The sequence below is a fragment of the Brachyistius frenatus genome, unplaced genomic scaffold (genome assembly GCF_029030835.1).
Source record: "Brachyistius frenatus isolate BFR_SWC_R1_liver_20210118 unplaced genomic scaffold, ASM2903083v1 Contig_56, whole genome shotgun sequence".
NCBI classification, from domain to species: Eukaryota; Metazoa; Chordata; class Actinopteri; family Embiotocidae; genus Brachyistius; species Brachyistius frenatus.
Window position 1 is genome coordinate 1,337,895 of NW_027210655.1, and position 12,106 is coordinate 1,350,000.

At 45.9% G+C, this 12,106-nt stretch overlaps 1 protein-coding gene across 3 annotated transcripts in view; it reads right to left on the reverse strand.

The window, feature by feature from the left end:
* lrp4 (low density lipoprotein receptor-related protein 4) overlaps positions 1-12,106 on the reverse strand; it is a 110,544-nt gene that overhangs the window by 8,417 nt on the left and 90,021 nt on the right. For all 3 annotated transcript variants that reach the window (XM_069705419.1, XM_069705418.1, XM_069705420.1), the window contains exons 15-28: positions 9,315-9,491; positions 7,179-7,304; positions 6,145-6,353; positions 5,693-5,774; positions 5,495-5,600; positions 5,205-5,406; positions 4,825-5,014; positions 2,944-3,075; positions 2,316-2,456; positions 2,030-2,116; positions 1,757-1,928; positions 1,487-1,649; positions 603-828; positions 72-375 (exon numbers count right to left, since the gene is read on the reverse strand). In XM_069705419.1, the coding sequence (XP_069561520.1) occupies positions 72-375; positions 603-828; positions 1,487-1,649; positions 1,757-1,928; positions 2,030-2,116; positions 2,316-2,456; positions 2,944-3,075; positions 4,825-5,014; positions 5,205-5,406; positions 5,495-5,600; positions 5,693-5,774; positions 6,145-6,353; positions 7,179-7,304; positions 9,315-9,491 (2,317 nt within the window). The remainder of the gene's footprint in view (positions 1-71; positions 376-602; positions 829-1,486; positions 1,650-1,756; positions 1,929-2,029; positions 2,117-2,315; positions 2,457-2,943; positions 3,076-4,824; positions 5,015-5,204; positions 5,407-5,494; positions 5,601-5,692; positions 5,775-6,144; positions 6,354-7,178; positions 7,305-9,314; positions 9,492-12,106) is intronic.

Here is a 12,106-nt window from a genome sequence, read left to right on the forward strand (position 1 = left end):
TAATAATAATAATCATAAAAATGACTGCAGTTAAGTCGAAAAGATAAATAACGTTTTCATGCGTTTGCAACCTGATGACATCCAGCGTGACGTCGGTGTAGTAAAGTTTCCCGTCCACGCTGTCGTAGTCCAGCGAGATGACGTTGTGCAGCTCGGGCACGGCGACGTGCACGTCGCTGTGGTCGTTGGTGTCCAGGGAGATCCGCCGCACGCTGACGCGGTTGGAGAAGAGCAGGTACGTCTCCGGGGAGTCGTCGCACGACCTGCCGTCTCCCTTCAGCAGGATGCCGGTGGGGCAGGCGCAGGAGGTGCCGTTGGGACGAGGCAGGCACAGGTGGGTGCAACCGCCGTTCCTCCGGCCGCACTTGTTGAACCCTGGAGAGGACGCGGACGGAGGGACACGCAGCAATCAAGATTTTCTCTAAGAAACATACGACACGACCGTGAAGAAACAAATCTATAACGTACACGAAACACCCTCCAGATTTTCTCCGCATTCGAATAACGTGACGGTAATTTCCGTTAACACACAACTTCTCCTGAACCTTCATCTCCAGTTCACCTCGTGGGACATAAACTCCACTTCCTGTCCTCAGACTCACCCAGCGGCCTCTCCCTGTCCACCGCCTGGATGTCCATGAGGCCCGGCAGGTTGGCTCGCACCGTGATGGTGTTGGTGCCGGTGTTCTTGTCGGCTCGCTGGATGCTCCGGCTCTGCCAGTCGGTCCAGTAGATGTGGGAGCCCAGCAGGGTCAAACCGTACGGGTGCTGGACCGGAGTCACGAGGGTGTGGCGGTTCTGTCCGTTCAGGTCGGCCGCCTCGATACGCTGCGGAGGACCCGGACAGATGAGCGATAAGTTGGCTGGCAGGACTTCGCGACAATTTCGGCCAATTCAGTTTTGAGCCGTTAACCCTTTAAAAAGGTGCACGTGGCAAAATTATTTCATTCTAATTTGTATAATTTGACCAGTGCATGTCACTAATAATATTTAATTGAAGGGTTCATCCCACAAAATGTGTCTGTGAGCACCCGTCTCTTTGTATTTAGTATTTTATAAAAAAAAAAAAAAACTGGGCGCGGTCTGAATCAAACAACCAATCAGGGTTAGGTAGCACATAACTGTCCAATCACAGCCACTCCGAGGTCATTTTGGGCAGAGAAAGAGGTCGACGGCTTTAAAATGTGGAAGTTCAACTTGCCTCCTGCTGCTTTAAATCTCGAATTCACAATTCTCAAATTACGGATTTCCACTGAAGCATCGTCCTGCATCAAACTGCTTTTTCGTTTAATGTTCAAAATCCTCTTTTTATTGTTTTTATGTCTTCGTGTGTTTTCTGAAGCGATTGTTGTAAAAAAAAAAAAAAAAAAAAAATCTAAACAGAGGTTATAATTATCATTATTTCTTTGTCCTTCAACATGACTTCTGTCCTCTTTACAGTTTATGATTTGTGAGGTCAAAGGTCACGGAGGAGTCGTCCGCTGACCTCGGTGTGAGCGTCCGCCCACAGTAGCTGCGAGCCGGCGGCGTCGATGGCCAGGCCGTTGGGCCAGCCCAGGTTGTTGCTGATGAGGACCACGCGGTCGGATCCGTCCATCGCCGAGCGCTCCAGCTTGGCGTGCTCGCCCCAGTCCGTCCAGTACATGTAGCTGGAGGAGAGAGAGGGTAGGGAGGAGGCGCAGCTCAACAGGTCAGACCCCAGGAAGCATGAGAGCGAATGCATCAAACGAATGTGGCGAAGCTCCCGGAGCCTCACCCCATCTCGTTGTAGAGGGCGATCGCTCGAGGGCTGTCCAGGTTTTGCCAGACCAGAACTTTCCTCATGGAGCCGTCCAGGTTGGCGGCCTCGATGCGGTTGGTTCCCGTGTCCGTCCAGTAGATCTTCCTGCCGACTGCGTCCACGGCGAGACCGTCGGTCGTCACCAACCCTGCAGAGAGAGACGAGAGACGAGAGAGACGGAGTCACGTCACGACGACAGAGTGCAATCGAACCGCACGGTGCAGTGAGGTGTTAGACGTCGTCCTCAACCTGTAGATACGATGTCTTCCTGCGCTGATCCGTTGATGTTGGCTCTGCTGATTTTCTTCAGCGTGCTGTCAGACCAGTAGACTTTTCCTGCAACACACACACACACACACACACACACACACACACACACACACACACACACACACACACACACACACACACACACACACACACACACACACACACACACACACACACACACACGTAAGGACTCCATTTCTACATTATCCAATGGAAACAAGTTTTTTTTTTTTTTTTTTTTTTTTCCAAAATCTGACACACAAACCTCCTTTGGGGTCGACACCGATGGCGATGGTGTTCTTCATGGAGCTGTTGACGGCCAAAACCACATCGGCGAAGTAAGGGATGTCCAGAGAGACCATCCTGATGTCCGTCCTCCGCGCAAAGATCAGGAAGCTGCTCATCCCTGCACACACACACACACACACACACACACACACACACACACACACACACACACACACACACACACACACACACACACACACACACACACACACATCAGCTTCCTGGCAGAAAACAAAGCGGGCTTTCATGCTTTTTAGCATCTTTCTAGAATCAGAAGCTCCTTTTACTCGAAGACTTACAAACCAATTTTTTTTCAAGGATTTTGTCACTATTATTGTTCTCCTTTCTTTTTATTTACTTTTGAGATATTAATGTCATGTAAGAATGGTATGTAATTATGAGGACAGATCTTAAGGAGAATCTTTTTTTTTTTTTTTAATATGATTTCTGCATTTGTTTGTAAATATGTATCCTCACTGAATGCGGCATTAATGTAAAAAAAAAAAAACAAAAAAAAAAAAACTGCTGTGCGACGTCTCGCTCTGTAATTTTCTTTTCGGGTCAGATGTTTCTGAACTGTAACCAGAGATCGTTTCCTTTCGTACCGGGCGTGCAGGTCTTTCCGTCCGACTGCAGGTTGATCCCGGTGGGACAGGCGCAGCTGGAGGCTTTGGGAGCGGGCGCCAGCAGGCAGAGGTGGCTGCAGCCTCCATTATTCACCGCACACGGGTTACGCACTGTACAGAGGGAAGACACAAACAGACTCAAGTTCACCAACCCGTCCTACTTTTCAGCTCAGAGCCAAAGAACCGGAGCGGTTTGGGAGAAACTGGGGCAAACAACAAAAAATAAAACACACACACACACACACACACACACACACACACACACACACACACACACACACACACACACACACACACATAACGTTACAGATACAAACAGCGAAAAGCCTTCTGGGATGCACGATAGAGCCCCACACACATCAGTGAGGTTTCTGCCTGGTAGGAGCTCCCGAGGCTCTGCCCTCTCAAGCAATGATGAGGGTTCGGTTTACCCGTCGGTGTCAGCAGAGATCTGAGCTCAGAGTAAAAAGGCAGCACGAATCAGACCAGGAGATTTTGTTTCCTTTGTCCAAAACAAATCATAAAATGTGGTCCGTAAGTGTAAAGACATGTTTGTAAATGCCCATAAATTACAGGATTATTTCCACATGGGAAAAAAAAAAAAAAAAAAACTAATGAGGTTTTTGACCAGTGACTGTATATAAAAGTGGACGTAGCTTCTGGGGCTGAAAAATAAGGCTGATGCTGAAGCGCCTTAAGCTGCAATACCACCGAGTGCCACTAGAGGTCGGCTCCAGAAAGCCTCCGTCTCCATAAACTCCCATTAGGTAGGTAGGTAGGTAGTTACTTTATTAATCCCCAAGGGGAAAACATTTTTCACTACAGCAGCATTTATATATACAGGAAAGCAATAAAATAACAGTAAAAAATATTAAATATAAAAATGCACAGTATATACAGTACAGTATATATATATTTATATTTAAACAAACAAGAAACACAGACACCAGTGTTATTGTTGTGTGATGGATTTTGCCAGAGGTGAGTTATTGAACAGTCGTATTGCAGTGGGCAGGAATGATCTCCTGTATCAGGAATGATCTCCTGTATCTGGAATGATCTCCTGTATCTGGAATGATCTCCTGTATCAGGAATGATCTCCTGTATCAGGAATGATCTCCTGTATCTGGAATGATCTCCTGTATCAGGAATGATCTCCTGTATCTGGAATGATCTCCTGTATCTGGAATGATCTCCTGTATCAGGAATGATCTCCTGTATCTGGAATGATCTCCTGTATCAGGAATGATCTCCTGTATCTGGAATGATCTCCTGTATCTGGAATGATCTCCTGTATCAGGAATGATCTCCTGTATCAGGAATGATCTTCTGTATCTGTCCTTGTGACAGCAGTGCTGGAGGAGTCTATTGGAGAAAGTGCTCCTCTGTCCCTGCAGCAGGTGGTGGAGAGGGTGGTCAGGATTATCCAAAATGGATAATAGTTTCCTCAGCGTCCTCTCCACCACCTTTTCCAGACTGTCCAGTTTGCAGCCGATGATGGAGCCGGCCTTCTTCACCAGTTTGTTAAGTCTGTTGGTGTCTCCGGCTCCAATGCTGCTCCCCCAGCAGACCACAGCGAAGTACAAAATGCACTGGCCACAACAGATGGTAGAACATCTCTACTAAACTAGTCTTATAAAATTCAGAGTCAATAAAATTTCTCAATGAGTTGTTTTGGCGTTGTTCGCTAAACTCTGTCCTTCTTTTTAGTTTTCTGGCGGTCCATCTGGAAATAATCCCGTCATTAATTCGAAAATAACCTTCAAAGAGACGGGTTTTTGGAGGAGTGTGTGTTTGATTGACATTATTGACAGCGATGACATAAATTAGCGTTATGCGCCTCGGGTGTTTGTCACTCACCTGTCTCGCGTTGGCGGTGGAACATGTGAATATCCATGAGGTTCTCCAGGTTTTCAGCCAGCGTGTGTCGTCCCAAGCCGGTGAGCTTGTCAGCGCTCTGGATGCTCTTGGACTGCCAGTCTGTCCAGTACAGCTTGTCCTCGTGCACGGTCAGGCCGAAGGGGTGAGGCAGCTGGCTGCCGATCAAAACCTGTACGTGAAAGAAGCAGTCGAGGTCCGAGGATGCGTAAACGTTCCTAAACTGGCTCGACTCCAAATTAAATGAAACCAATTCATCAAAATACTGCTAAAAATGTAAATACTTGCTCCCAAAAATAATCTGCATGCAAATGAAAACTTTGTGAGGATAAAAATGAACATCGTAAAAAAACGTCCCGTACCTGTCGGTCAGAACCGTCAAAGTTGCCAAACTCAATCGTCTTCATGCCGGCGTCGGCCCAGTACAGACGTTTGGTCTCGTAGTCGATGGCGAGCCCGTTGGGCCACGTCAGATTGGACGAGATGATGACGATGCGACTGGAGGCGTCCATTCCCGCCCGCTCGATCTTTGGGTTGGCGCCCCAGTCGGTCCAGTACATGAAGCTGCGGAGGATAGAACCAAATGAATTACAGTTCCGCGTGGTGTCCTTGTCGATCTGTTCCTGTTTAAAACCTTCTTTAATAATCTCACCCTCCGATCGGGTCGACGACGATGTCCCTGGGCCGGTCTAGGTTCTCCCAAATCAGGACGGTCCGCATGCTCCCGTCGGCGTTAGAAACCTCGATACGATCCGTACCTGACGCAGAAAACATGGCAGGTTGAAGCGATTGAACCAAAACGCATTTGAAATATAATTCATATGAGGATATGTGACGTGGGGCTGTTTACCAGCATCGGTCCAGTAGAGCTTGTTGGTCACCCAGTCGATTGCCAAACCTGCTGGGCTCTCCAGACTGGTGTCAACCACCACCTGGGACACACAAAAAAAAAGGGACAGCTAAATATTTTAATCTTTTCTTCTCGTTTCCTTGAAGTCTCATGAAGCATATTGAACTTTTGAGGCCTCAGACGCTCTTCCTGCCACGATTTCAGCTCTTGTTTGTTGAAATTGCGATTGATTTTCAGGTTATTCTCCTGTCTGGTGGTAAAATCGAGGAGGTGGAACTGAATTTAAGACGAGAGCATGGACCGTTGTTGCACTTTCACACCGTCCACCAGTAGATGGCAGTATTGTATAAACTTAAGATTCTGTCTTCCACTTGTGACGCTCTGATTCCTTGTTAAGTGTGGGACGGATGAGACACGATGGGAGCTCAGTCAGCCCTGTGCGAGTCACTGACCTCCTGCTTGGAGCCGTTCCACAGCGCTCTGTTGATGGAGTCGGTGGTGACGTCCGTCCAGTAGACGTAGCCGTCTCTGGCGTCCCAGTCCAGCGCCACGGCGTTGCGCACGTCCGCCAGAGGGATGACGTCGTCGGACATGTCCTCTGTGTCGAAGCTGACTCGTCGGATGTCCGTCCTTCGGGCAAAAAGCAGGAACTTGTCAAGACCTGATTAAAGACCAAAGGTCTTCTGTCAGTCTTCTAGGTTTAACAGTGGGGTCAACAGGTGAACACAAAACAGCACTACAGGGAAACAATCCAACCAAGCTGAAGGATTAATATTATAAATCACAACTTTCCTTTAACAAAATTATCTAGAAAGAGAATAAAATGTAGATGTTTTAATTATTACAGTCTGTGTAAGTGTCTAAATTATATTTTAAGCAGTTTAATTGTTACAAGTTAGTGAAAAAAAGAAAAAATGGGATTCTTTAAAACCATCAAATTTGAGTTCAGCACTGAACCGTAACGTGTAATCTAACTCGTTTTAAACTTTTATTAATTAAGAGCTCACTTTACGTGTAATATAAGCTTCATAATCATTTTTTTTCCCACTAAAAGTTTGTTTCCTCTGACAGACTACACCTCGACTGCCTGGCTGATCAAATCAAATGCGTGTTCCAGGATTATCTTTTTCAATTTGGGCTTCTGAACACGGACTGTAAAACTTTGCAGTCAAAGAAGTAGAAGACCAAAAATGTAGTAAAAAAAACAAAATGTAGATCAGTTCATAAGTAAGGAATGTTTTGTTTAGAATCACAATCCAATTTAATCCGGGTTATAAAAAGGACACAAACATGTCTGCGGGTGTAATTACCACTAAAAACGACCTAAACAAATGCAGGTGGTTTTTTTTATACATTTTAAAAAATACCGTAATTTGCGACAACTGGCTGAAATAGTTAGTGTTGGGATTTACTGTTACGTAAAAAAAACAAAAAAAAAACATGGATGCTATGCACTCAGTTATGACACAACTGATGAGGAACTGACCGTTGGCACAGTTGTGGTGGTCGACCTTCTTGAAGCCGGTGGGACAGGCGCAGGTGAACGTCTTGTTGCTAGGGAGACACAGGTGGCTGCAGCCTCCGTTGTTGGTGCCACAGCGGTTTCGTCCACCTGCAGGAGACACACACACACACACACACACACACACACACACACACACACACACACACACACACACACACACACACACACACACACACACACACACACACACATCTCAGTAAACAATGAGTTCAGAAACGTTGTGATTGTAATTTTGATTTTTCTATCTATTAAAACCCAAAGAGATCCTCTCGCCAGTTTCAGATCGATCTCATTTATCCCCTGGCAACAAAGCAAATAAGCAAACTTTCCAAAATGTCGAAGTTGTAATGAAGCAAAACTGCAGAGCTTCATTCTTCTGTTTCTCTACGAGTCAGAGTAGATTGGACTTGATTTCTAAAGCCTCTTTTTCTTTGTTCGGCTGCAGCAGAGTTTCACTGAGACGTGAACCGACATGACTGACTGAAACCCAACGAAAACAGAAAAAAAAAAAAAAAAGCCCGACCTCCTTCTGCCAGCACAGAGGCAGCTCACAGTTCACGTCGGAGTCGGACTGTTACAAGTATTTTATCAGCGTGATAACAAAAACTTTCTCTTGGACGGAGGTCGAGCTCAACACGGGTTTGTTAGCGGAGAGCGCGGGGCTTTCGCTATCACGCTGATGAAAACATCTCGACCGGCCAGTTCACCGCGGGGTCCGACACCAGCGGAACAAATCATCCTGTCGTCTGACGATCTGAGACAACTTCTCACTTCTGTGAAACAGAAGGGTTCCCGTTTCGTGTGTGTGTGTGTGTGTGTGTGTGCGTGTGTGCGTGTGTTGTTTCAACCAGCTCATCTTCCAGAACAGTAATGTTGAAATTCTGTTTGTTTTTGTCGTCCAGCATTTTATTGTCAACAACTCGTTCTACTGCTACAAGCTTAAAAAAAATAAATATATAAAAAAAACCAAAAAGAAGTGGGGTAAATAAATGACCATATAAGGAGCCTCCAAGTCTCATGAATGGAGAACAATGCTGCGTCCCAAATGGCGTACTGGCGTACTAACGCTCATTATTCTGAGTTCACAGTTAAGTACACAAACATAAAAGTACCGGGATGATGCACTCAAAAAAAAAAAAAAAAAACATTTCCAAAAAAGAAGATGCCGGACACTTTCCACCCTAAACGGTCGCCATCTTGGCTATGTGGAGGAAAGGGGGCGGGGCCAACCGGCGTAAATAATTTTCAAATTAAAGCGTTGGGAGGAAGCTGCAGCTGGTCCTGAACACCACACAAAAGTTTCCTTTTCATTACTGCTGCCGGACAGAAGAATCAGTGTGTTTATTGGGTGTTAAACGGAAAACACGTTGATTTCTGGGTAAAATAATTACAGCTGCAGATATTTTTGGTCGCCGATGTGTTCACATGCCGGAGGTTATTTCCGTTCGGTGCAGAACGGCGGTGTGCGATTCAAAACAACGCCACTACTGTTAAAAGTCCTGCACTACACAAGTAAGAGCACTATTTGTTAGTGTACCGAATGAAGTGTGTCATTTGGAAACACAGCACAAATGGAGTTGTTGTTTTTTTTCCGACTAGATAAAGCGCGGTACCGTACAGCGTGCGCTGCCTTTCGTCTACACGCCGTGTTGTTTTCACTGCTTTTTGTGTCACAGCAAAGAAAAAAATGTTTTGGACGCACAAAAAAAAAAAAAAAATACAATCAAAGAAAAAAATGTAATTTTCTCTAAATGGACTTCGGCCATTTCTTTCTGCTGTTCGTTGCAACGCAAACGTTTTAAACTCCTCCGTTTGTGACGCTATTGATTGTTGTCCGATTTCAAGTTTTCTTTCAGCGGTTTTGACGACAATGAAAGAAGAAAAAAAAAATCGAATGAAATCGAACACAAACAAAACAATCTTTGATACGTGTTAAAAAAAAAAACACAGCGTACCGAGTTCTCTCGAAAGAAATGGTCTTTTTTTGCAGCTGCTGCCAGCTGATTGTTTTTTTTGTTTTGTTTTTTTTTTTTATCAGTAAAACCTCGAAACGCGCTGGATCTGATCGCAGCGTTTCCGACCGAGCGGCGCACCGACCTGCGGGCTGCCTCTGCGGGTGCAGGGTGTGGATGTCCATGGGGAAGTGCAGCTTGTTGCGGATGATCTCCTGGTTCTTGCCGGTGAACTTGTTGGCGCTGTTGATGCTCTTGGTGTGCCAGTCGGTCCAGTAGAGGCTGTCCTCGAACACCGTGATGGCGAACGGGTGGGGGAGGCCTGACGGGGAGAGAGACGGCGGGGTCAGAGAAAGGCTCGAGAGATGACAACAGTCGAGAAAAAAAAAAAGAATGATACTTTTTGAGCTGTTGAACGAAGAACGAGCTGTTTGTTTCAGCATTAAAGTGCACAAACACGAGACGCTGAGATCGACACCTTTATAATGAGCAAAATCATGATTCTGTGAGATTCTCGAGGACATTTTAACACACCAAAAAACATGGAAAGATCAAAATGCTACTTTTGGCTTGTTCCACCAGCGCTCTCCAAACATCCTCCCATTCTGTACTGTGGGCTCGGCTGATGTCATATCGTCCCCGTTTAGAGCTGCTTTCAATTACGCTGCCTCTCATCGGCCTGTAGCCGCTTTAAATGGTGACCGCAGCGTCCAAAACCAGAGGCGCTCCATTGGTTTTCCATTCATAATGGGACTTTTCCGTCCGGTGAGACTGAGAACACACCTCGAACCGGGTCAGACCGATACCGGACAGATATATTTACCGTCTCAGGCCACAATAAAAATGTTATTTACCTTGTTATTTTTGTTCTTAAGAGATCTGAATGTGGACTTGATTTTTTTTTTTTTTTCCCGTACGAGAGCTGTAATCCAGAAAAAAATTTATTAAAAGCTTAGTAAATGTGGAGTTGTGTCTATTTGCGGTCTAAAAGCTCTTTAATAAGGTTTTGGAGTTGAACAACAGAAAGACTTTGTTGGCAACACTAATCGGCCCGGTTGTTTTAAATCACTTCATTTCATTACTTAAGAACAAGATTTCTCCGAAACATGTGACGACATGAGCAATAATCAAAGAGTAGCTGATGTCACTTCAAACCAGGGAGAAGAAAAATAGAGGAAATGTGAATGGAGTAATGATTCATGTCATTTGTTGGACTTTTGGCAGAAACCGATGTTGACATGTAAAACCTCATTTCTTTTATTAGAAAGCAGATTGTGAAATTAAGCTTTACGGCCTTTAAAAAAAAAGAAGAAGAAAAAAGTTGGCTACGTGTTAAAGCCCGCGACTACTTTTTGTCATTTTAACAAACGGTCGACTCGTGTGGAAAACAATCCCGATCAGTCTGAACACTTCACATTTGCTCTCCCGGGGGGAACATCTGCTCTGCCTCCAAACTCGTCCAAAATTCATGTTCTCTCTCTCGTTTCTCCGGCTTAATCCTCCTCCAGTGAAGTAGCCGCCGGATGGAAAAAGTGATTCCTGCTCCCAGAGAGCGGCGGCGGCGGTGTGGCATAAATGTCAAGTGGTAAAATGGGTAAAAACTGGAGGGAGATCAGAATGCTGATGAGCCACAAGGATCAGAGCAACTGTGCGCGAGTGCTCGTATATAAGCTCAGCTTTAATCATTTTAATTAATTCATGTGTTTTATGAGTAACAAACTGTTTCGTTTAATTCACATGTGGTCCTGTGGGAAGAATTTGAAAAAAAAAAAAAAAAAAAAAAAAAAAAAAAAAAGAGGCGACTGCAGCTGCATTAACACAAAAGATTTTTTAAATTTTTTTTCCCTTTTGCCTCTTGACAATGTTTCTTAATGCCTCAAATGTTGTTGGCTGATAACAAGAAAATGCATCAGAAATAGCAAAAGATATGTCACCATTGTATAGTCTGTCGCCCGGAAAATGTCCCTCGCACCATAAATCTTGGTCACAAGAACCCTGATATTCTTGGGTATGGGTAAAACATGAATACAACATTTTTTTTGGGGGGTGGGCGTCATGCCTTCTTTCCAAAAATGTACATCGAAAGAAAAATACATGGAAACCAAGCGGCAACCAGCAGTGACGTCACCGTGTGAAACGGCCGTTATGAAGCTCGGAGTTCGGACTCTGGCCGGCGCCACCTTGCCAGTCGGGAGCGGTTTGGAGCAGGAAGTGACCATATTTGGGCGAGCCGGAGGATTGGAAACCCGACAATACTACGTCCCTCCCACCGATAGCTGTGACCTGACTGCGCCACAGGCCCATCGATCAAATGGGCATCGACTAAACGGAGGTTTAATACAGTCATTTTTCTCAAAAAGTGCTGTTATTAGAGGAAAGAGGTGAAATTCACCATGAATATTCAGTGAATAAAACACCTCCACACGTTCCCTCCTCCTCACACGGGTCCAGGTGTGCACGAAGTGATGCTGGCTGAGTGTGTGTTCTGATCTTATCCTCGCATGAGGGAGGAAACAGTACACCCTCTTTCCCCTCCTCTGAGTCATCGCCTGGTTTTGATACGGTCACCTTCTTCATTGTCATCTCTGCCCTCCCTCCCCCCCTCCCCCCCCCGCCTCCCCTTGTTTTTCCGGGACAGCTGAAGGAGCAGCTGCGGGGCCGACAGGGCATCGAAACGCCCCACCAAGACGTCACAGCCGTGTCCCCTTTGACCTACAATGCGGCACCTCCCGGTCCTCTCACACCTCGACCGGATCTGTCACACCTCTCTGCCGTGGGTCGACGCGGCAACACGACGTCGCCTCCAGCCGGACAGAATCGTGGCTCGAGGGGATTTCGTTCTTCTTGAGCTCGAATGCAACACGTTTGACGTCAGTCTCTCCTTGGCCGACGTCAAACGTGTTGCATTCAAGCTCGAGGGGAAGAAGGAAAATCCCT